General features: G+C 40.0%; 2 protein-coding genes across 4 annotated transcripts in view; both read right to left on the bottom strand.

Moving 5' to 3' along the window:
* Positions 1-1,264: 1,264 nt before the first annotated feature.
* Positions 1,265-20,738, bottom strand: LOC131460549 (monocarboxylate transporter 2-like). Its single transcript, XM_058631151.1, has 5 exons — positions 20,666-20,738; positions 19,139-19,359; positions 11,189-11,332; positions 6,763-7,584; positions 1,265-2,275 (listed from the first exon to the last, which is right to left on the bottom strand). The coding sequence occupies exons 2-5, from the start codon at positions 19,353-19,355 to the stop codon at positions 1,929-1,931; spliced, it is 1,530 nt and encodes a 509-aa protein (XP_058487134.1). The 5' UTR covers positions 19,356-19,359; positions 20,666-20,738; the 3' UTR covers positions 1,265-1,928.
* Positions 20,739-21,989: 1,251 nt separating this feature from the next.
* kbtbd8 (kelch repeat and BTB (POZ) domain containing 8) overlaps positions 21,990-23,579 on the bottom strand; it is a 10,582-nt gene continuing 8,992 nt past the window's right edge. For all 3 annotated transcript variants that reach the window (XM_058631145.1, XM_058631142.1, XM_058631143.1), the window contains one exon: positions 21,990-23,579. This exon is cut by the window's right edge and continues 1,846 nt beyond it. The gene's annotated coding sequence lies outside the window, so the exon portion shown is untranslated.

The raw sequence follows: 23,579 nt of genomic DNA, 5'->3' as shown, positions 1-23,579 counted from the left end.
TCTTGTGATAACACAGAGAAAACAAGCTAAATTAGTTTTATTTTATCATGACAATGAGATCAATTAGTTTTGTTATTTCAGGATCTTCAAGTCTGGTTTTCTTAATACATAATCTCGGGAAAACAAAAACAAGATTATATTTCTGAGATTTCTGCTCGTGACAAATGACGAAATTAACGAGTGTTTATTGTGATTATCGTGACAGAACAAGGCAAATTTTTCTCTTTATCTCAGGAAAACAAACCTAGTTCATTTATGACAAACACAAGCAGAAGAGAAAATAATTCATCTGATTAAATCACAAAAGCGTGTTAGACCTCGACTAAAGTCCAGCCTGACGTGCTGATCAGCAGATGATCCGTTTGCAACCTTTTATATTATATTTTATTATATTATATAATCGTTTTTTGCTTAACAACATGAAGATGAACACATTATCTTAAGTTAAAGTAACGACCTGAAACACAGTATTTAAGAAGCTGCCAACACATTCAAACATATTTTGTGACTCACTTTAACTAATGTGCAGGAAAGTGGCTAAAAATGTGCTTAAATAAATAAATACTTAAAGAAAAGCCTCATGTCTTTATTGAAGAGTGAACCGGTGCAAAACAGCTTTATAACTTTTAGTGGGAGTTTAAATGATGTGATGTTCAACATACAGTTCAGTTCAGGTCATGATACAAACACATGTATGAGCAGTATTTGTGTTGTATGTCATTTATGCAGAGGACAGAGGAAATGGCACATGTTAAAAAAACCAAACAAACAATCTAAGCATTTTTACAAAGGGATTTTAAATCTTTTAAGGGAATTTCCACACCTTAATCATGTACAGTTATTAGATGTGACGTCCTGCAGACTAAGAAAACACTGTTGTGCTTGTAGCCATTGTAGCACGACTCCACGTTAGCTCCTCCCGCTAACCCTGGGCTGCTGCCAACTCATAGTAACCATGGCAACTGCTCTTTTGACACATCTACTGAAGTCAAACCCCCCCTGAAATCACAGGTGTGGAAGTACTTTGCGTTCCCCGTGAGTTTTGTTGTGTGTAAACAATGTTCTCAGCGCTCATCACTGAACGAGACGAGGCTAAAAAAAATGGTTAAAAGAGAGAAAAAAAAGGTTGAGGGTGAATCGAATCGTCACGTTAAAATTGAATTTGGAGAATCATGACACCCTGAGCAGTTACAACCAAACAATATGGACAAACCAACCAAACGCTCAGGAACAACACAAGCAAACGTGTGACTTTAAGATAACACTCTCACACAGAGCAGCTAAAACCTATAAAAAAACATATTCCAGCAGTTTTACAGAGTGGTCGTAACCGCCATTCCTTCTAATGACCACTAGGGTACAAATGTATAATCCGGTACAGTAGACGGACGATTAACTGAGTGGCGAATGCAGCGAGCATTAAACTGATTTGGATACAAAATCACAGAGAAATTTTGAGGAGAAAATAAAAACTGTCTCTCACCAGTAGGCGGAGATTAGCACCTAGCAAACAATAATAGCCTCTGCGTTAACAAAAACGCTTCATTAAATCTCCCTTTGGATGTTCTTCTGTCAGTCATCGTGTCAAATAAACGGTTGTGGTTGGCTTTAACCACGTTGGCGACAGATGGAAGTCAGGCTGAACGGGAACAGATCCAGATCCTGGTTGACTGATCCAGGATGAAACGACAGCCAATGAAAATGTGATTGGGGGAAAGCCAAAAGAAAAGAAGAAGGAGGTAGAGGTCACCAGAGAGTCTGGACCATCAGAGCAGCATTTGCTCCATTTTCATCTTCACTCATCAAAGTTCTTCTTGGTGACACAAACCTTCTAATAGACGGTGTCTTCTGGCAGCTGGCAACGTGGTGTTTGCTCCAGCAGTTCTTCATCTTTGGTCCCTCATGTGTGTCCTGAACGATGTGCGTTTCTATGCTTGAGCCTCGTTCTCGTCTTTAGTCCCAGTTCGTACCGTCACCGACTCGGCTGCATGTTCCTCCTGCTCTCCCTCTGCTGTGCTCACCTGCTGCTCTTGGTTCTCTGAAGTTCTCAGCTTCTGCTGCTCCTGGTTCTCTGAGGATCTCAGCTTCTTCTGCTCCTGGTTCTCTGAAGTTCTCAGCTTCTGCTGCTCCTGGTCCTTTTGCGCCTTCTCCTTGTCCAGCATGTGATAGTTGTAGAGATTCGCCACGAAGAGGAAGAGTCCGGCGGCCACGATCACCGAGCCACACATTAATAAGAAAAGGTACTTGTAGTCTTCAGAGAGGTCCACCAGGAAGCCTGTGAGAAGGAAGACAGAGCGGTACAGAGAAATTATAATAAAATACACAACATTATGGCCCTGAAATGCTTTATAAAATATAAACACAACTAGATAATATGCTAGGTTCCATTTCTAGTTGGAACTTGGAGGTCAGAGGCCACCGTGACCTTGGATGTTGAACTCTGATAGATATAGTTGAACCTCACACACCCCCACGATTCCAAGACCATTCATAGTAATATCCTTTTGAACTGTGCTGTTTATAGAGAGAGAGAGGATTCAGGTCGGATGGAGGAGAGTCGGGGGTCATCACACCCTCACTGCATCTGTGGGAAGGCAATTTGGACCAAAGCCACCGAAACGAATCAGCAGCGAGGTCCATCTTCAAAGCCATAAACGGTTGTTTAGATCAGATTAACGCTTGAGAGTTCTTTCTATATGAAAAACAGGCTGATTTCTGGAGTCACAGTGACAACTGTGCTAATGGAAAGTGTGGTAACTGCAGCCATACTCAAAAAATCCCATCTCTAGAGGTTGCACACTTAGGAGGCTGCTGGGACCACGGTTATGCATTCTTGTTTACGTTCACTGGACTGTAGGTTGTAATACGCTTTCAATCATTGCTGTCAAAGGTTAGTTAGCTTAGCTAGCTCATGGCAACTGCAAATAATCTGTATTTATACAGGTCTGTTAGAGCGTGGGCGGGTCGAGTCGGGATTGCACATAAATCCAGACGTGATTGCCGGGTTTTAGTTGACATGATAATTTCAGGTTCTGTTTTAGTAAAACAGAGTAAAATAATTAGAACATGAAAATATAACAGTTCGATTAGGAAGAACTAATGGTCGAATGGCAATATTTGACTCATTGGCACCTCCTCCTGGATATATGTATATATATATATATATATATATATACATACATACATACATATATAAAAATACATATATATATACATATATAAAAATACATATATATATATACATATACATATATATATATACATATATATATGAACATGTATGTAAAATTATTATATATAATACTGTTAACGCTTGTCATTTGTTGTTACCATAAACCATTACAGTTAGTCCGACTAAAATGGAGCTAGTGTTAGTCGGGATAATGTTAGTCGAACATGCAACAAACTTTCCCTCCCCGGTCTTTGACCCGGAAGTAGAAGGAGACGACGTATAAACTGTTGCTGGAGAGGAACAAACAACATGATGGTGTGGGCGAGAGCGAAAGCTGCGGAGAAGACGACCCACTTTTGGTCTTTTTCACGATCCACGATCCAGATCCATGTTTTCTGTCACGTAAAGGTCAATGGGAGACTGATTCAATACGCACTAGCTTATCAAGAGATACAGCGCCACCTATGGACGTACTCTGCATGTTGTCCGACTGCCTGTCTTAGTCGGACTAAGGCCTTAGCTCCACTAAACTGTGCCTGTAAACGTACCGAGTTCAGAGCGAGAAAACACAAATTTTATATCTTTTCTTTATGCCCAGTTTTACTTAGTGTTGTGTTGTTTGGCTGTGTGCTTAATAAAATGTTTATGGAGTCATAAACTCAGCATTTTAACAGGTTAACAGGGACTTTAAGTACCAATGATCATCTTTACAACAAATAATGATGAGAGTGTGTGTGTGTGTGTGTGTGTGTGTGTTACAGTACGACACGACCAGCGGGGACAGTTTAAATTTGGATCCGTTTCAAGCTGCATCACGTGATTGATAGCACTCATCTGCTGCGTGTACACCAGTGACATCACCCTCATTAAAGTGGCCCTTGATTGGCTGAGTGGTAATTTGGCATCTTCACCCCCTCCTTTTTTAATGTATTCACAGCCTAATTATGGCCCAGGTACAGGACTTTAATGGCGATAGTTTGAACCGAGCGTCATTAAACACCCAAAGCAAAAAAGGGGCTAATTACACCCACTTACCTCACTTTCTCCTAATTGGATTGACCCGCGGGTTTAACAGGCAGCCGTAACAAGCCGCCTAGTTAGAGGGGAGACATAACGATTGTGCCCTCTGGAGGAGAACGTTAGACGTGCAGCGAGCGAGACACTTATTTATACTCTTAAATGGAAGAGTCGCAGCAGACGAAAGCGGCGGCCGATGAATTCTCACCTCATTAAAACTCAGGCTGGAGCCAAAGGAAGTTTGTCACGGGGACGACGACGTGTTGAGATGATTGAGTCACGTGCAGCTGGAAAAACCTCCTCCTCAGTGTGTGTGTGTGTGTGTGTGTGTGTGTGTGTTTTGTCCTGGACGGTAAACAAATCTCGCAGAGTGAACTTTAAAGTTGACACTTTGATTGTTGCTCCGACGGCACATCAATGACCGCTGACGAAGCTTCTCTGTGGCCTGTTCAGCAACATTCAAAGAGTGTGGACAGCATATATGTATACACATACATGTGTATACATATATGTATACACATGTATGTGTATACATATATATATATATTCACACGTGTATATATGTATGTATATACATACATATATGTATACATACATATATGTATGTATATACATATATGTATGTATACATATATACACATACACATATGTATATACATACATATATGTATACATACATATATGTATGTATATACATATATGTATGTATACATATATACACATACACATATATGTATAAATATATGTGTATGTATACATATATACACATATATGTATAAATATATATGTATACATATACATACACACATATATATGTATGTGTGTATGTGTGTGTGGAAAGAGTGGCTGAGAACGTGGGGGAAAATTACAACTGTTGAAAAAAAGAATTCAGGATTTTTAGGGCGTGTCTCAGATGTGGCTCGATGACGTACCTGACCCAGTTACCCTGCGGTCATACCGGACACCGTGCCAATTTTTTTCCGTGTTGGCCTGGACAGGTAGCGGGAACAGCGCGTTGTGTTTTTGCATCACTCGCTAAAATTTAAAACTCGCTTCATACAATGACACGAAAACCAACCAGCAACCAGAGATTCTCCATAACACGACGTCACGTTTGTGTGGCTATGGAGCGCTCGCACACGCATTTCAATGAGTTCACACGCTCACACATGACATTTGTCACCGCACAAAAATGAGTAATCTATGAATTGATTGCTCTGCGTAGTTCATTCATGCGGCTGAGTCCAATTAGCAACCTATCAGCCTATGAGCCTACGAGTTGCAGGGAAAATACACTTGTTGCGACTGGAGACAGCTGGAGTCACGAGACGAGGTTTTCTGGCGGTACTTCTCGCACGGAAATACACTGGAAATGTCGTAAACGGAGCAGGTAAATTGTAACAATTAAACTATTTATTTTGGTTAGTGGAATTTGTCCTTTATTATAGATTAACATATTATCTTCAAACACTATATTATTATATTAACATTTTCCATTTTTTTCTTCATAAAACAACATAAAATCAAGTGGTCACTTGCAGCCCTGCTGTCCTCTGTATGGTGTTCTGTGATACACACACACACACACACACACAGAGCTTTTCCTCACACTAAGAATGTTTTTTTTTTCCCAAACGACACAGAAGCAGAGAGTAAACAATATCCTTGTGATTACACGGTTGTTTGGACCGTGAACATTTAAGTCCACAACTTCAATCTAAAGTTCTCTGAGGGAGAAAAACCCCAGCGTGCTGCACTTGTTAAGTCATCACATGAAAAGGTGCAGTTAAAAAAAATTAACAAATAAATAAGACGCATTGTAGATTTATGTCCAGACCCATTAATGAGGGCATTAATGCATAGTGTGTTTTTTGTTCGTAAAATTTGAAAAGTGACTGTTCTACTGTCAATAATTAGAGCAGCTTATTTATACACAGTTTGAAGGCACTGACATGTACAAGCGATTAAAACAGAGACTTAATAACAACAGACGGAGACAAGTGAAGTCTCCTTCTGCTCGCACAATCAATATTCTACCACGTGTGATATTTGTTTCCTGATATCTTGAGACAGAATGTTGCATACTGGGTATTTTAAGGGCCGTACTCACAAATTCAGGAGAAGGTGAGAGGTGTTTTTATTCTATCTGCTTTTTATCCACATTTGTGAGCGATGGAATGCTGGTTTTGTAAAACGGGTCCCACAGTGGGAACATTTCAAAATGGCTCCCTTGTGTTTGATATCAAAGTCTTTCTCTTTGTGTTTAGAGTTTGTTTCGACTGTTTGCGTCACGGTAACTTTTTTCTTTTCTTGGTCACCCCAGGCTTTCTTCATTCTGTCTCTGTTTCTATGATGTTAGGGTTTAAAGCTTTATTACTTCACCTGCACTTGCCAATATGACCACCAGAGGGCGACAGAGGCTCGTTGCGTGAATGCGGTGAAGTCTGCCTTGTTTTGAAAGGGTCTGTACGCAGCTCGTATGCTTCACGCGGGTTTCTTTCTCCATTTTCAGTGCATTTCTGTAGCAGTTACAGCGCGTGTGTGTGTGTGTGTGTGTGTGTGTTCAGTGTTACCTGCAGTGGGCGGTCCCAGCAGCATGGGGAAGCACTCGATGATGGTGACCAGTCCAACGGCGCTGGGGAAACACTGGCTCCCCATCAAGTCCATGAGGCACTCGAACATGAGGGCGAAAACCATCCCGAAGCCAACGCCGAAGAACACGGCGTAGGCCACCAGGGAGGCGTGCGTGTTCAGCAGCGGGCACAGCAGGTGGCAAACGCCGTTGAACACCATCGCAAAACTGAAGAAGTACTGGATTCTGGGCCTGATCCACTTGCTGTTGGCCAGGAGTCCGGTGCAAGGACGGACAAACATGTCCACGAATCCCATGATGGAGAGCAGATACGCTGCGGAGTAGTCGTCCAGGCCCTGACTGACGGCGTACACCGGCAGGAACACAATGGGCGCATAGGCGCCGAAAATGTACAGCATGTTTCCGATGAGGTAGAAGACGAAGCCTCGGTTTTTGAACAGAGACAAGTTTATGAACTTCTTTGCCTTCTTCATGCAGCTTCCTTCAGGCTCTGTGTTGCTGCCACTCCGCTGTTCTTCCACCGTCTTCAGCGACGAGTGCGAGTTTCGCCGGTGCTGTGGCGGCAGAGCGACCGGACGCATGAGGGCGCCGGCGACGCAGCAGTTGAGCATCAAAGCCCCGAGAATGACGAGACTTCCTCTCCAGCCAAACCGGTCCAGCAAATACTGGTTGAGAGGAGCCACGACGCACAGGAAGACGGGACTCCCCGCCATCGCCAGCCCGTTGGCCAGAGGACGCCGCACCAGGAAATACTTGCTGATGATGGTGAGGGATGCATTCAGGTTCAAGCAGAGTCCACTACCTGTGTGTGGAACAATGAAAAACACACTAGATCATTATCATTCAACCACGTCATCGAGGCCAACTGGACTTTTTCTCTCTAGTTCCAGCCGAGTAGAGTTGAGCCGTACCGTGCTGAGCCAAGTCATGTTGGAACTGTACAGTGGAAAAGCCGTTGGATAAAAGATGAAACTTGAAGTCGAGCTGCTGCCGACTCTAACCGATCAAATTCAGGCTGATTCTACAAACGGCTTCATTTCCTGCAAATATCTCCTCCCACAGGAATTATTACAGAAATGATCTTCTATCAACTGAAGTAGAAAATAACAGAACATGTTTACTCTTGTTTTAATGGAGAGCTGTTGGCAGGTAGTTGTCAAAGCAGCTTCATGCTGCCAGACGCGCCTGTTTATAGAGGAGAAAACACGTTTAAGTGGATTGTTCCTCTTCAAATTGTGTCCAAACTGAAGGATTTCACATGAAATGGTTTTCTCCCACGCTGTTTTTTCTTTATACACAAATTTCACAATGAAATTCAACGTTATTTAGCATAAATATGACTTTAAATCATTAAATTATGTCACAAATTAAAGCTAAAATTGGTCTGTAAAAGTAAAGTATCCTCCTTCTGGATTTCTTGCAGTCATCTTAAAGTCCAGATTCAGAAACAAATTACAGACTCGAGCTTTAACATGTGTGTTTTATATTATATTATATTATATTATGTTATGTTATATTATGTTATGTTATATTATATTATATTATATTATATTATATTATATGATTGTATCTTTCAATAATCAAGCATCACAACCCCCGTCTTCATCTGTCTGGTGGATTTTCTTTCCTTAATAAAAAGGAAGGTGTGAAGGGTTATTGATGTCACAAAAAAGGTCAATTATTTAATTTATGACTTTTTTTTTTTAAATTTGAATAAATGTACTGTCCTTAAAATAATTCAAACTGATGATTTTCAACATTAAAAACTGTGTCTTCACTGGAACAAGATATGATCAATATGTGGTATAAAGTCCACGTCGGCACTGTGTGCAGCACATGTGAGCAAACAGACTCAGACATCAACAAGTTAACCATCAGTGAGAACTATCATTCATCATTCATTAGTGAAACTATACCAACAGCAGACTTTAAATTTAAATATAATTATATCATAATTGTGGGGAAAAAACATGGATTGATTGAAGGAACTGAAAAGCTCCAGTGCTTTTATTTTGAAAGTGTTGTTTGGGAAGGACGTAGATGGTGAAACTCTCGTCAAAGATCATTTTTCAGCAAACATGCAAAGAAAAGTCTTAAAGTCTAACTAAACCCTGAACCCCTTTTTTTCCAGGTGTAAAACACAGATTTTTTTACACGTTGTGATAAAAGTCGGCCTCTCGGGTCAAACACCAGCTACACTATTGGCTTTCCGCTTTCTTTGTATCGTATGGACATTTAATCCACACAGAATCAGGGTTTTGAGAGCTCGAAAACACTATTTATGTGTCTACGACCAATATAACTGTGGGAAAACGATGACATCATAGCCCCGCCTCTGAACACAGTGTGCAAGCTTTATGCACAACAACATCATCATCATCATCATCATCATCAGCCTCCATCTATTTTCTGTGGTAGAGTTACAGCGCCACATAGAGGCCTGGCCTATAAACTACAGCATTCAGAGTTAGTATTGAAGGGTTTTTCTGTTTTTCTGTGTATGACATAATTTTTTTTATTTATGGAAACTTCTGTTCACGTGCAGGACAAAGGCCTCAGTTTACACTGAGATCGTCCTATTACTGTTTTTATTATTTTAAAACAGTAACAGTTGTCATTTTAGACCATTTATGAACATATTAAGCACATTTAAGTCATTTCAAAGACGTAAAAAAAAGGCCAAACATGACTCAGCTAAAATGGATCCAGTGATTTTGACCAGTATCAGACTGATATCTACTCCCAAAGCCTGTTTCAGAGCTCAGGAGTTTATGAGGAGACGTGAGAATTTGCACACGCTCTCACGTCAGAGCTGAGAGAACAATTTAATAAGCTGCAACTTTTTTCTTCTGCTCCACAAAAACACATTTCTCGAGCAATTCATCACTTGAACATCGTTTGCTGCGCCACACACACTCAACAAAAAAACAAAACGCAAACCTTTCAAGAGATTGAACGTCCACACGCCGACCTCCACACCTCACCTCAGAGGTCTGTGTGTCCACTCCTGCTTTTCCCTGCAACTTCACATCCTGACCTTGATTGTTTCACGCGGCCAACTTGAAAACGACGCCCTCTCCTAAAGGACGCGAGGATAATTGCTTACTGTGATTCTGGAACTCTCTCCCTCTCTTTGAACGAATGTGTGTTTTCGAGCCTGATGACTTTGGGTCACGCGGGAGCAGAGCGGGGCTCACACATGCTCCCAGGCAACGCATATGGCCGAGCCACTTGCTGAGCCTATTAATCCTCCGCAGCAGCAGTCCTTGGCAGGGTAATGAGCCTCGCAGGGTGACAGCCGGGGCCCCATGTGACCACCACAATGGCAGCCTATGGGAGAGAGCAGAGGGCCGCGCAGGGCCGCGCAGGGCCGTGCAGGGCCGCGCTCTCTGGGATAAGAGGGGACGCCAGGTTTCCGTCTTAATTACTGTCCTGCTTCTGGTTCACCTCAGTGCTCAAACTGCGCCGCAGGGAGCCGGAGCCGGAGCAGACGCCCTGGGGCCGGTGAGGAGAAGATGCCCTGGTGACCAGTAAGGTTCTGACAGAGTCTGACTCCCAACGGCCATGTGGGTCTAACCGGGGGACGATGGGAACAGGAGGCAAGCTCACTCATTCACGTTAGTTTCCTTGAGTTCTGAGTTTGGTGCTATCACTGTTTCCAAAAAAATCATGTTTGAACAGATTTATAACGAACCGCAACCGGGGCGGCGCAGCACGGCTCGACTCTACGCGCTTTAGCTCGCTTTCATCACTGCATTAGTACGGACGTCGTGCTCATGAGCATGGGATCATGGAGCAAAACTGACAGCAAATGACCCCAGTAGGGCTGTCAATTTTCCCAGATTCACATTCCGTCGCCATATTTTACGCGTATATTACAAAAAATACACACTCGAATAGTAATTACAGCATTGGATTATTATTGATTTTTTTATTGATATTCGACTCCCGAAATTCATTCAACAGCCCTATTTTTTTTTTTTTTTTACGATTACTGTCGGAAATTGATTTAACTGACAGTTTTTCTCAATTAATCAAGTGTTTGTGAGGTCAACAAAATGCTTTATATGTGTTCCCAAACCTCAGGAAATGAATGAATTTTAATGATTTCTTTGTTACATGGGGCAAAGCATTAAAACTGGTCTTAATTATATAAAGAAAAAAAACACTAAAATTGACTCAATTGATGACATAAAAAAAAAAGCTGACGATTAACTTAGTCGTGAAGAAATAATATATTTGTCATTGAGTCGCAATATTCTATTGCAGAGGTCAACAAATCTGGGTCTTTCTATTTCTAATTATTGACAGTATTTTCAATAAAAAACTATTAACAACAGATGCATCCCAGATGCCTTTTTATGAGCAGGTGTGACCAGGTGTGTGTTTTAAACGGATCACTGTACCTCCGATGATGCCGATGAAAAAGTAGATGTAAGCGATGGACGTCCCGAACGACGCGATGACCATGGAGACGCCACACATCAGTCCACCCAGCATCACTATCGGCCGACTCCCGAAGCGATCGACCAGCACGCTGCTCACAGGTCCTGTAAACCATAGGAGAGACAGACAGACTGGTTCAGAAATCATCGACAGGCTTGGGTCAGGTTCACTCACGTCATTGTAGTAGTGAAACAAGAGTAAAATAAGGTGAATTTAAATTCTACGTTTTTAAATAAGTAGAAACTGTTGTTTACTTTTTACAAAAATTATGGATTATGTCAAGAGTTCTTATCAGAGGTTACAGTTCAACAAGAACATGAAGACAGAAAGTACCGTGCCACACTCACAGGGGGCAGTGCTGAGCCCCATATGCACAATGGGTAACAGGTGCACGTCGCTGCGTGCTCTTCTGTGCAGCGACATGCACCTGTCAACAGTGATGGAGATATTCCTGGAGAATGGTTAGGTGCATGGACTTAAAATATATACTGTATATATATATATATATATAAACATATATATACCGTGTACATATATATACTGTGTGTATATATATATATATATATACATACATACATATATACACACATATATATGTATAAATATGTATATAAACACATATATAAAGGTAAGACCATATATGATTTTCAATTTTAATAAAAAAGAAATCTAATTTAACCTTATATTAAGAAATATTCTTTTGTTTTTTCTTGCTATCATATTGTTGAACATTATGGAATTGATTAAAGAATAATTAAAAGCTTTTAAAACAACTAAATGTTTTAATTAATGTCAGAATTTAAATATAAGCTTCTATTTTGGGTTCATATATATGTACATCCGACTCCAGAGGTGTCACTGTATTGACTCTATACTGCCCTCACATGATTTCAGGTGGTATTGCTGCATTTCGTCTGTTATCGTGAACTCCCCTGCTTGGCGCACAATGACGGACAAGATGGACGCCGCAGAGTATGGACTAAAGTCTCCGTCCACCTCCGTATAAATGGGCCTTTATACCCCAGACTCAGGTTCGGGGTATAAAGGCCCATTTATACGGACTAGGACAAAAAGACACAGGGCACATTTTGGGTTCGTCCAGAGCCAAATTATAGAAGGTTTAAAGTCCTCCTGTTTGTGTCCACCTTTGGTGGACGGTTTAAACCCAGGACAAGCGAGGACGTGACGTCTGTGATGTCTGTGACGTCTGTGACTTCTGTGACAGACAGCCTCCACCGTCTGCCTAATCATATAAAACACTGCACCCTGTGATCAATCAGCAATTAAACAGTCTTTTATATTCCGTCACTTCACTTGTAACCTTGCCTGAAAGAGAGTGAAACTCCAGCACCGGCTTTAATGGAAAGTCATTTTTCTCCTTCCTGTGAAAATCAATCGTTTGAATAACTAAATATATATTATTATAATAATAATAATTTATAAGTCAAATGCAGAAAACTGGGTAAAGGTTCAATCAAACTAATACAAACGCTGCCACTGATGATTGAAGGCCTGCGCTGCTGCTTTTAAAGGACGAGTGAAAACATCAGTGAGAGGATTATGTTTAACTTTTGTCTTCACACTTCTGACCATCGACGTCTCAATTTACGATCGTTAGAACCACAAATGAAGTATATTTTATATAATGACATGTTTATCTGTGGATTTACGAGTGGAAAAGACAACGTTACAGCTGCTGATATAAAGGTTGGTTTGAAATTCTTTTTTTTAACATTTAGAACAATTTCAGCTCATAATATTGAGACGACAAAACCACATTCAACATAATTATTGTACTTAATCATGGTCAGAAAAATAATCCGTAATCCACATCCTCTCGTTAATTGGTTGTACGGATTACATATAATTCACTAATCCCTTTCATTTTCACTTGGTGAATGTAGAATTAATTCATTTTCCTTTAAATCAATAGTTTAACAGGCAAATAATGAATTCATGCTTCGCAAAGGCAGTAAAGTTAAAAAGTATTAAATAACAAACAAGTATGGATGTAGAATATAGAGCATGTGTTATAATAATGGAATTAGAGTTGTGTCAATATTATCAAAGAAGCAAATAAAATATCTGCGTAATCATTAAAAATTATTGTATTTTATTTGTTTGAAAATACACTTTTTGTTTGCAATGATTGGAATTTCACTTGCTCCAATTCTGTTCTTTGCACTCCCTGGGTTTTTGTTTTCGCAATTTTTTTTATTTATTTATTTATTTTATTTATTTCGGTCATGACATTTAGATCACTCATCACACAACAGTGCAGTTCACACAATATACATAACTGAAAGGGAAAGCGGGAGAAGCAAAGCTTAACTAGTCCCGCCCCCATTATCATCATACATTTCATTTCCTTTTTTTGACAAAGAAAACATGTTTCAGCATCCGGTAGCACTCAGAGATATAGTCTAGCTCTAGACAGTCAACTCAGGTTGCATTTGCTTCCCCTGCCGTTTCCCACAGTGTCTACAGATTTCTGTCCCTGACCTTTGACCTACTTTCCTTCTGTGTCATTCTGTATCGATTAGATAGATAGATAGATAGATAGATAGATAGATAGATACTTTATTCATCTCACAGAGAAATTCACAGATTAATAGTCATCTCTTCATACTTCTTTTTAAATACACCCAGTTTTGCTAATTTTTTCATCTCCTCATCCAGATTGTTCCACTGTCTGACCCCCGTGACCGATACAGTAAAGGATTTTAATGTAGTTCTTACCCTTCTCTGCCTAAACCTCATGTTCCCTCTTAGATTGTGTCCCTCCCCTCTGTTCAGGAATAATGTCTGTAGATTGTGAGGGAGGTTTTTGTTGGCAGCCCTATAAATCATCTGTACTGTGCGGTATTTTATTAAGTCATAGAATTTAAGTATTTTTGATTTGGTAAATAGTTGATTTGTATGTTCTCTGTAATTGGCATTATGTAGGATTCTCAAGGCTCTTTTTTGGAGTATAAACAGGGGATAAGTAGTGGTTTGGTAAGTGTGTCCCCAGACCTCTGCGCAGTATTGCAGGTGTGGAGAGACTAGTGCGCAGTACAACAAGTACAGTGCCTTCTGGTTTAATAGTTTTTGTGCCCTCCAAAGTATGGACACACTCCTGGCCAGCTTGCCTTTTAACTGTTTGGTGTGTGGCTTCCAACTTAACATGCCATCAATAATCACTCCCAGCACTTTGTACTCATTAACCCTTTCAATGTCCACTCCATTAACTTGTATGTTAATACTAGTCTTACGGCCTTTTTTCCCATACAGCATATATTTAGTTTTCTCTAAATTTAGAGATAGTTTATTTATATTAAACCACACATGTAGCTTGGCCATTTCATGATTGACTGTTTCCACTAATTGGTTTAGGTCTTCCCCCGAACAGAGAATATTAGTATCATCTGCAAATAATATTAATTTCAGAATATTGGATACCTTGCATATGTCATTAATGTATAGTATAAACAGTTTTGGGCCCAGCACTGATCCCTGTGGGACCCCACAAATTATGTCCAAGCAAGTCGATGTGCAATCTCCCATCTTAACATATTGAGATCTGTTGTGAAGATAACTCTTGACCCATTCCAGTGCTATGCCTCTTATACCGTATCTCTCCAGTTTAGCTATCAAAATATCATGGTTGATGGTGTCAAATGCCTTTTTCAGGTCTATGAATATTCCTATTGAATGTAATTTTTGATCAATGGCGTCAGTAATGGTTTCCACAGACTCAGTTAAAGCTAGCGCCGTCGAGTGGTTTCTTCTGAATCCATATTGGCTATTATATAGCAGATTGTGTTTGTTAATGAAGTTGTCTAGCCTATCGTTAAATAGTTTCTCCAGAATTTTTGACAATTGTGGTAGTATTGAGACTGGTCTGTAATTAGTAAATTCATGTATGTCACCTTTCTTAAACAATGGCACTACTTTCGCCACTTTCATTTTGGTGGGAAATGTCCCAGTTTGAAATGACAGGTTGCAGATGTGTGTTAAAGGTGAAACGATTTCAACTATTACTTTCTTGATTAGCTTCATGTCGAGGTCATCAACATCCGTGGATGTTTTTGCTACACATTTGTTGACCAGGTGTGTGATCTCTCTGTCCTTCACTGGGGTGAGAAACATTGTACTTGGGTTTCTGTCTCTGTCCTTATCAAAGTGGTCCCAGTGAAGGAGTGAGTCAGGAATGTTCTTTGCCAAATTCGGCCCTACATTGACGAAAAATTCATTAAATCTTTCTGCTATGATTTCTTTGTTATCTTCCTTAGAGTTTTTGTCCTTGAAGGAGAGAGGATAGCTAGGTTTTGTGTTTTTGTTTTTGATCACATCATTTAGAATGTCCCATAGTTTTTTAGTATAGCTCATGTTTTCTGCCAGCAGATTACTATTTTGACCAAGGGGCGGGGCTTATAAATTATTGTAAATGATTTATTACATTTGAAATTATTTAAGTTACTTTGTCGGATGCTGGCTTGGAAACTTGGGGGAACGAGTGACTCCAAGCCCGTGTTTACTTCCAGTCCATTGAACTGTCGCTCCAAACCTCCGTAGCCAATCGGCAAGCAGCTTGGGCTGCAAAGAACAAGTTTGGAACTCAGAACGCAAAAGAAATTCCAATTTCTTTTTTGCAAACAAAAAGTGTAATTTGCACTTTGATTAATTCAAGTGTTGTTCGATAACTTTCCATAAAGAAATTAGGTTTAAAAAATCATGTCAAACACGTGAGAGTTTCACAGCGAGTGGTCCACAAAGACCCGCCCTCTGACTGTGACTGTAACCACTGCACCGACACATGAAATAAAAACATCCATCCTGCTGTTACACAGTTACGCAGACACCCGCGGGGGTCAAAGATGCATCATCTCTGCGAGTGTGGCGATGTCACAGTAGGGCATCTCCCACACTCTCCACCGTTTCCACCTCCATTAGAACTTCATCATTTGGACTCCTTGAGTCAGAGGTTTTCCTGCAAAAAAAAGGCTGTCATGCCTCTCCCACCGGGACGCCGCCGTCACACCCGCGTGCGCTGAACCTTCCTCTGATATATACCCCCTGTCTTTCTACTCCACTGGGTGACATTGCTGAAGCCTTTCCAAGGACATTATGATAAAGTCCCATGCCTGAGCCACAGTGGAGGGGAATATTTCACCGGTTGGGGCCAAACGCAGGTGAGTCCAACACCCGCCTCGTTCTGTGACCTTGAAAGAAGCTAATGATGTATTAATGTTGAGGCCTACAATAGACTCTTATTTTGGCAGGTTTCTGTGGTATCTAATGAGCGCTACTACGACCAAAGTCACTAAATGGAGCATTTCCGCCAAAACCGATTAAAACTCAATTACATGTCAGTTCCGGCTCTGGGTCCAGACAGGACAGAGTCTGGGTCCGACCTCACATTTTAATATCAGCTCAGCTCGCTTGGAACCTCGTCCGAGCAGATACTAAAAAGAAAACCGCCAGGTACCAGGTGCTATCACTGATGGAAAAGCAAAAAAAACGAGTCAAGCCGAGTCGTGCTACTGATACCAGTCAAGTTGTGGCCAATAAGAACCAATCAGGAAGTAAATGCAGCTAACTGCAATGTTGATTTTAAAGATTTCCGTTTCTGCCCGTCTAGACTCGTGGTTATGTTCCAGTTGTAGTCGGAATTTAGAATTCCTGTGGTAAGAGAAGTCGGATTATTTTCACCTCAGAAAAAAAAAAAAAAAACTGACCCAGGATTCCAAGATGGCTGCCATTCGCGTCAGAACAAAAAAGGTTATGCTTCTTGTTTTTCTTTTTTTTTTTTACTGCTCATTGTTCTTCTGTCTTATTTGTTTCACAGTAAATAAATTGTACCACTAGAACTGAACAATTAAGTTAGCCATTGACAGCTGTTTGTGTGAGCTAAATACGTTGTAGAGCTTTGTTAACACCTGGTATAGCTAACAATGGCTAAAAACGGCTAGCATGAGATTGATTTGCATTAGGGATGCACCGAATATTCGGTAACCGAATATATTCGGCCGAATATTGCAAAAAAAGCCACATTCGGCCTTCGGTGGAGTGAGTTAAAAGCAAGGCCGAATAGTGGCGTGTGACGCAATCAAACAACGACCAGTGACGCGGTGACCCGGCGCCTTCGGTAAAATGTCGGCAGTGTGGAGATATTTTAAAGTGTTGGAGAGCGAGAAAAGAATTGCAGTTTGCAACGAGTGTTCAACCAAACTATCTCGAGGGGGTGTCTCTGCAAAGACCTTTAGCACTACTGCTTTAATTTTTCATTTAAAAGCCAAACACCCTGAACAGCATGCTGAGTACGAGAGAGAGACGGCTGCAGCAGCTAAAAGGAAATCTTGTCACAGCACGCCCACTCCGTCCGTGCAAGACGTCTTTGAAAAGACGAAAAAGTTTGCGAATGACAGTGCCAAAGCAAACGGAATCACAAAGAAGGTAATGGAGTTCATGGCTTTGGATGATCAACCGTTTAGTGTTGTGGAGGACATTGGCTTTCGGAGGCTTGTGCAGTACATTGAGCCCCGTTACACGATACCGAGCAGACGGTATTTCTCGGATGTGTGCTTACCAGAGATGTATGACAGTGTTGCAACTCGCGTCCACGAGCTCTTGGTTAAAGACAATGATGTTGATGCACTTTAATGCATGTTTTTGTTGGAATGTCTACAGCAGGGGTCAGCATAGGTTCAATCATGGGCCAGATTTATTAAGCATTTTATTTGGGACTTGACATACAGGCACAGTTGTTAATGTTTTTGTCTGTATAAAACAATTTTAAGATGTCTCAGATGTCATAGTTAGTTTCCTTTTTATTTAGAAGCACTGTTATTGACAAATCTGTTCTGGCCTGGGATATGCTGTGTACCTGGTTAAGTGTATGAGGTTACAAGCACACACTTATTGCGATTTACTTGAGCCTTCTGTTTACATTATTAGCCTGCTGTGGCTAAGCAGACTTGCCAAAAAGACAATAATTCATTTGTTGTGAGTTTATCCACTGCACTTTAGTTTTTTGGAATACATGTTTTGTTTGAAGACCTAATATAAATGAAAAATCTTTGTGCTTTTTTTTGAAAAGAAAAGCCTACTGGAATGTTTAAAAATGTCATTATCAATAAACATTTACTTTCTTGGAATAACATGTCTAAAAATTTATTCTAGGCTATTAATGCAATATAAAAAAAATAATGAAAAAATTAACAACCGCATTCAATATTCGGTATTTGGTATTCGGTATTCGGCCACACATTTAAATTTTATTCGGCTTCGGCTTCGGCCACAAATTTTCATTTCGGTGCATCCCTAATTTGCATCCTTGTTTTTTTCTCCCAAACTTCTAAAATTGAACATAATCCAGTTCCAACGTAAATGGTACACATCAAGAATAAATAAATAAATAAATAAATAAATAATCAGAACCAGAAGCGCTTTGACAAAAAAAAATACATTTTTGTTTGTCGTTTCTCTCTAAAAATTCATATCCATAGCAGTATTTGTGCTACATTAAGCGTCAAATGTATTAATGAGAGAGAAATGGACAAATATCTTTCTTGAGTTCTGGGACATTCAGCTGCAACGTGAAACACAATTTTACAGAATGCACCTTTAATTGAAACAGGCTCAACGGTGTGAGTGTGTTTAGGTAAATCAAAGTCAGGTGAGCAGAGCGGTACTTGCTAACGACACTCCTCTTATTAAGCCGCCTGAGGCTGTGTGAGTGGTTTCAGTCAGAGAGTCATGTGAAGTCCATTTGCCTGAAGAACAACTAAACACTCTGTTTGGAGAAAAAACTGGAAACTTCTCTGTACTACTCTCTCTAATTAAGTCCATGATGTCGATTTAGGAGTAAAAATAAAAACTGCAACATTTTACACACTGCACCTTTAAAAAAAGGCAAACAGACTCACCTCCTGCATACATGGCCGCCAGCATGATGGAGGAAATCCACGCTATCTCACTGTAGCTGGCGCCCAGGTCCTCTTGAATTGCTTTGAAAAAGATGGACAGGACTTTTGGTGTGGAGTAGGCGAACCCGATGGAGATGTGGGCCCCGATCACAACCATCCAGCCCCAACCACCATCAGGAGGTTTGTAGCCCAACGTGTTTGCTGGTGCAGGCGCCATCTTCCTGTTCAGAGAGTTATTACAGATATTACACATATTATTGCAAAATACAGAAAGTACATAATGTTGGGTTTCTGCTTACATGCAGTTTAATCAAGCTAAGGCCGTAGTCCGACTAAGACAGACAAATGGACAATTTGTGCATCTGACTCCGCCTCCGTAGGTGGCGCTGTATCTCTCTATAAGCTGATGTGTATTGAATTGGTTTCCTGTTGACCTTTACATCACAGAAAAACAAACAGTCCGACTCCAGTCTGACTAAGGGTACACATGCAGGAGTAATCGGACTATGAATCGCATTATCCAGGTATGTTAATCTGAGTAAGAGTAGCTCAATTTTAGTTGGACTAAGATGTTTACATGTAATAAAGACCAGTGTTTCACTCCGATCACATACCCTGGTTCAGCAGAACAGTATTTCTGATTTTCCTGCAGGTGCCACCAGAGGAAGCTCGCGTACCACAGTTTGAGAACCCAGGTCTTAGTCTGACTACAGTACAATCACACGTTGGTATCGACATTTGTTTCATCTGTACAACACTTTGATTGACTGACATTTTTAATGATGCTATACGAATAAACTTTACTTTCTTAACAACTTAATTGTTAAAACTTAGATTAGTAAATTAATCATCAACTATTCTGATAATTGATTAATCAGTTTGAGTGTTTGCTAGTGATTAAACAAGTTTCTCTGGTTTTTTTCAGCTTCTTAAATGTGAATATGTTCTGGTTTAATTGCTCAAAATAACAAAGAACTATTTTTCTTTGGTATTTTATGGAGCAACAAGTATTTGTTAGTTAAAACCATTGAGTGTGATTTATCTTTTTAAATAATGAGAGATAACACTTTGTCTGCACAGAAAATTATCTTGCATTCACCATTCTGACAATTGTAGGCAGACATTAGACAAATTAAGTACGTAACATGCATTAAAATTCAAAATATAAAGAAGTCCCTAAAAACATTACAAATGACCCACTGAATGTGGTGAAAACTCGAACTAACTAAACATTGAACGTGTAGATATTGACAGAGAGAAAGGATGACGAAATAAAAGAGGTTAATATCGAGCCTAAAAAAATGACTTTTATTGTGAAAAACTACACCACGTGTGTGAGCGTAGATGACGCTGACTGACTGTTTTCAACGGCAATGAATGGTTTTCAGGGAAAATGACTCAAAGTGACACAAACCCACGACACGTCACATTTAAAAAGTTAAGGACTAATAAGTTAAAACTCTTTCTTCCTTACAAATACGCTCATAAACGTGTGATTTTTTAAGTAGAAGTTTGAGCGGAACTCACCTCTTTCACAGACTTCTCCACAGCCTGCTACTGCTGATGTGCTGCGACTGCTGCTACTTTCGGTGACGTGACGTCACCTCACGTGACACGCGGGCGTCCCCCGCAGTGGGGGATGACAGGAGTGAAGCTTTTTTCAGAATCATTGACCTTTGTCTCCCCTGAAGTGTTGTGTTGAGCCTAAAGGTTACACAGATAATACAGAAATACAGTCACAGCCACTTTATTAAGTACAACTATGATAGATAGATAGATAGATAGATAGATAGATCGCAAGCTAACTAGCACGCTAACTAGATAGATAACTCGCAAGCTAACTAGCACGCTGACTAGATAGATAGCTAGATATACACAGAAAAATTATTCTATTAAATAAAACATTGAAGACAATATTAACAGCAGGACTCAACTAATAGAATCAAATATAACATTTCACAAAAAAGCTTAAACAAACATTACAAACCAAAATTTGACTAATTCTACTAATTTACTGCCGTGGCGTTACGAAGGATAGCATTTTTCGTGAATATTTACAATTGAAAAACAAGAACCTGATGAAATGAGATTATAAAATTATGGGATCCTGTAAATAAGTGGAAAGATGCGGACTGGCCCTTCAAAATAAATCAATACAAGTGTTTAAAAAAGCATTTTCAAATCACTCACATGAGATATTTACAACACGTGATTGTATTGTATGATTTTTTGCTTTTCCGTTACCGCAAAATAAGCCGTTATTTCGATCCAAAGCCAGGAGAGCTGTATTGAGGTCACTGTATCGAGCCCACAAGGGACAAACTACACATCTTGAGGTTTGATGCTAACTGAAGGCTTACATGGTTTCTCACTTTCTCACTTAAGACACTTAAGGTACTAAAAATGTACCCGGTAATGCTGATCGTGGGCCGCATCACAAACCTGCTGCTGTATTTCAGTCTGTGCTCCGGTCATAGAACTGAACAAATAGTTTTAACTAATTCTAATTATTCAGTTACACTGAAAACTGCTTTACAAGTCATTAGTCACTCGTTTGTGTGTGTCGCGTGTAAAACAAAGTCATGGCAGTTTCATGGAGCCGTGCAGTGATGACTCACATTGAGCAGGTACTATTTTGTAGTGGAAAACCAACCTAAACCGTGATGAGACCATAGGTGGAAAAGGGGCTTAAGCGGCAACATGCAACTTCAACAATAAATGTAAATCTACAATTATCCCAATAGCGACAATTCACCACAATGAACTAAAGTGTTTTTTTATTATCATTATTGTGACTGCATACAAATGTAGATTAAAGAAAAATTAGTTTAAAAAAAAAAAAAACAACAAATTACAATTTTAATAGTTTTATTTTTTTCAAATTATGTGCAATGTGTTTCACAGTTGAGCTCAACCACAACAACCCGAAACCAAAAAACAAAAACAAGATGAACCAGCAAAAAGTAAAAGTGAGGCAAGAAATGCATGAGGAATATGGAGAGTAGCACCCGTGAGCGAGCGACGCGGGGAGTTTGACCAGAAAAAAGCCAAAGTACGGCAGCCCCCGAGGCCACAAACTCTTTCAAAACACAGACACAACTTTCCATAGCTTGTTGTTTGTACATTGACTGGTGTTTTTGATTTAAGACCTAACAATGTTTGTCTTTTTTTATTATTAAACTGTAATGCTTAGTTTTTCGGTGAGATGTTAGAAAGAAAAAATAATACTGAATATATCACTCGTGTGGATTATCTTTTCTCAACAGAGCAGGATTACTCTATTATAACTAATTACACAAATAAACTAAAAAAAAAAGAAAAACAGCCACTGAGACAACGAAAAAAAATTAAAGGAAAAAAGAAAGAAATCACATCTATTTTTTTCAAGTTATAAAAGAAACTGTGCAAGTACAGCAAACCTATAGTACAGTATATTACACATGACAACAAAAAAGAACATTTAAATACAGTACTGTGTTTTCAGTAGAAATCCTGAGAGTTCTCCCGTTTCCTGGTTCTCGAAATGGCCGCCTGTAGACGCGTCGATGAAGCTCAGACCTTCTCTTCTGAAATTCACTGAAATTCCAAAAAACCCACGTCACATTAAAGTCCACTCAAAAAACGTCAGTCCAACAGTGGATCCTTCTCTTGGAGAAGTTATATCCTCAAGTCCTTTCTGGATCTGGATCCTAGTTTATCATTTATCAGTTTCCATGTAAATCTCTTTTATTAGATGATTGCTGTGTGGTTACCAAAAAACAAAACAAACCCTTTTATTGAGGGACACTGTGTTAAGATAAAATACAAAGGGGAGGGGATGTGTAGTGCAAAGATGACACAGGAACCTGCATGAGGAAATCAACGGAACTGAAAATGTCACACAGGGAACGCCACTCAGCGCTGGGGGCGGGGGGATTACTTCGTCTCTGTACAAGATTGTCAAAAAAAAAAAATGTAAAAATCAAAGTTTTAAAAAAGCAGCACCAACAGTTTGTGTCCTCTGTGATTTTTTCTTCTTCTTTTTTTAGTGGCATGAAAAGACAAAACCGGAGCCACACCCACTTTACAGTCAGCTTTGTAAAAGTTCCTGCGGTGAAGAACCTGCTGAAGTGGAGAGTGATTCATGGTGCGTTCCATTTATGTCGGAAGTCGGAACTGGGAAGCGACTTCACCTCCCGAGTTGGGGAAAAACATGGACGCAAACATCTCTCGGTGTAGCCGTTGTTGGCTAAAATAAGTTTGATATTAAACTGTATTTGTGAAATAGAGTTCCATCTTTTTTATGTTTATGAGGTTGTTCCGACTTGGAAATCCCGACTTCCGTCTACAACTGGAACGCACCATCAGTGCGGCGCTGAGTAAGACTTTCCAGAAGCTCTTTTGTTTTCATTCTGATGCCACTTTACTCATTTTCTTTCTTCTTTTTTTTTTAGCCACAGGC

The sequence above is a fragment of the Solea solea genome, chromosome 6 (genome assembly GCF_958295425.1).
Source record: "Solea solea chromosome 6, fSolSol10.1, whole genome shotgun sequence".
Lineage (NCBI taxonomy): Eukaryota > Metazoa > Chordata > Actinopteri > Pleuronectiformes > Soleidae > Solea > Solea solea.
The sequence above is the reverse complement of the archived record's forward strand: the minus strand, read 5'-3'. Positions and strand labels throughout refer to the sequence as shown.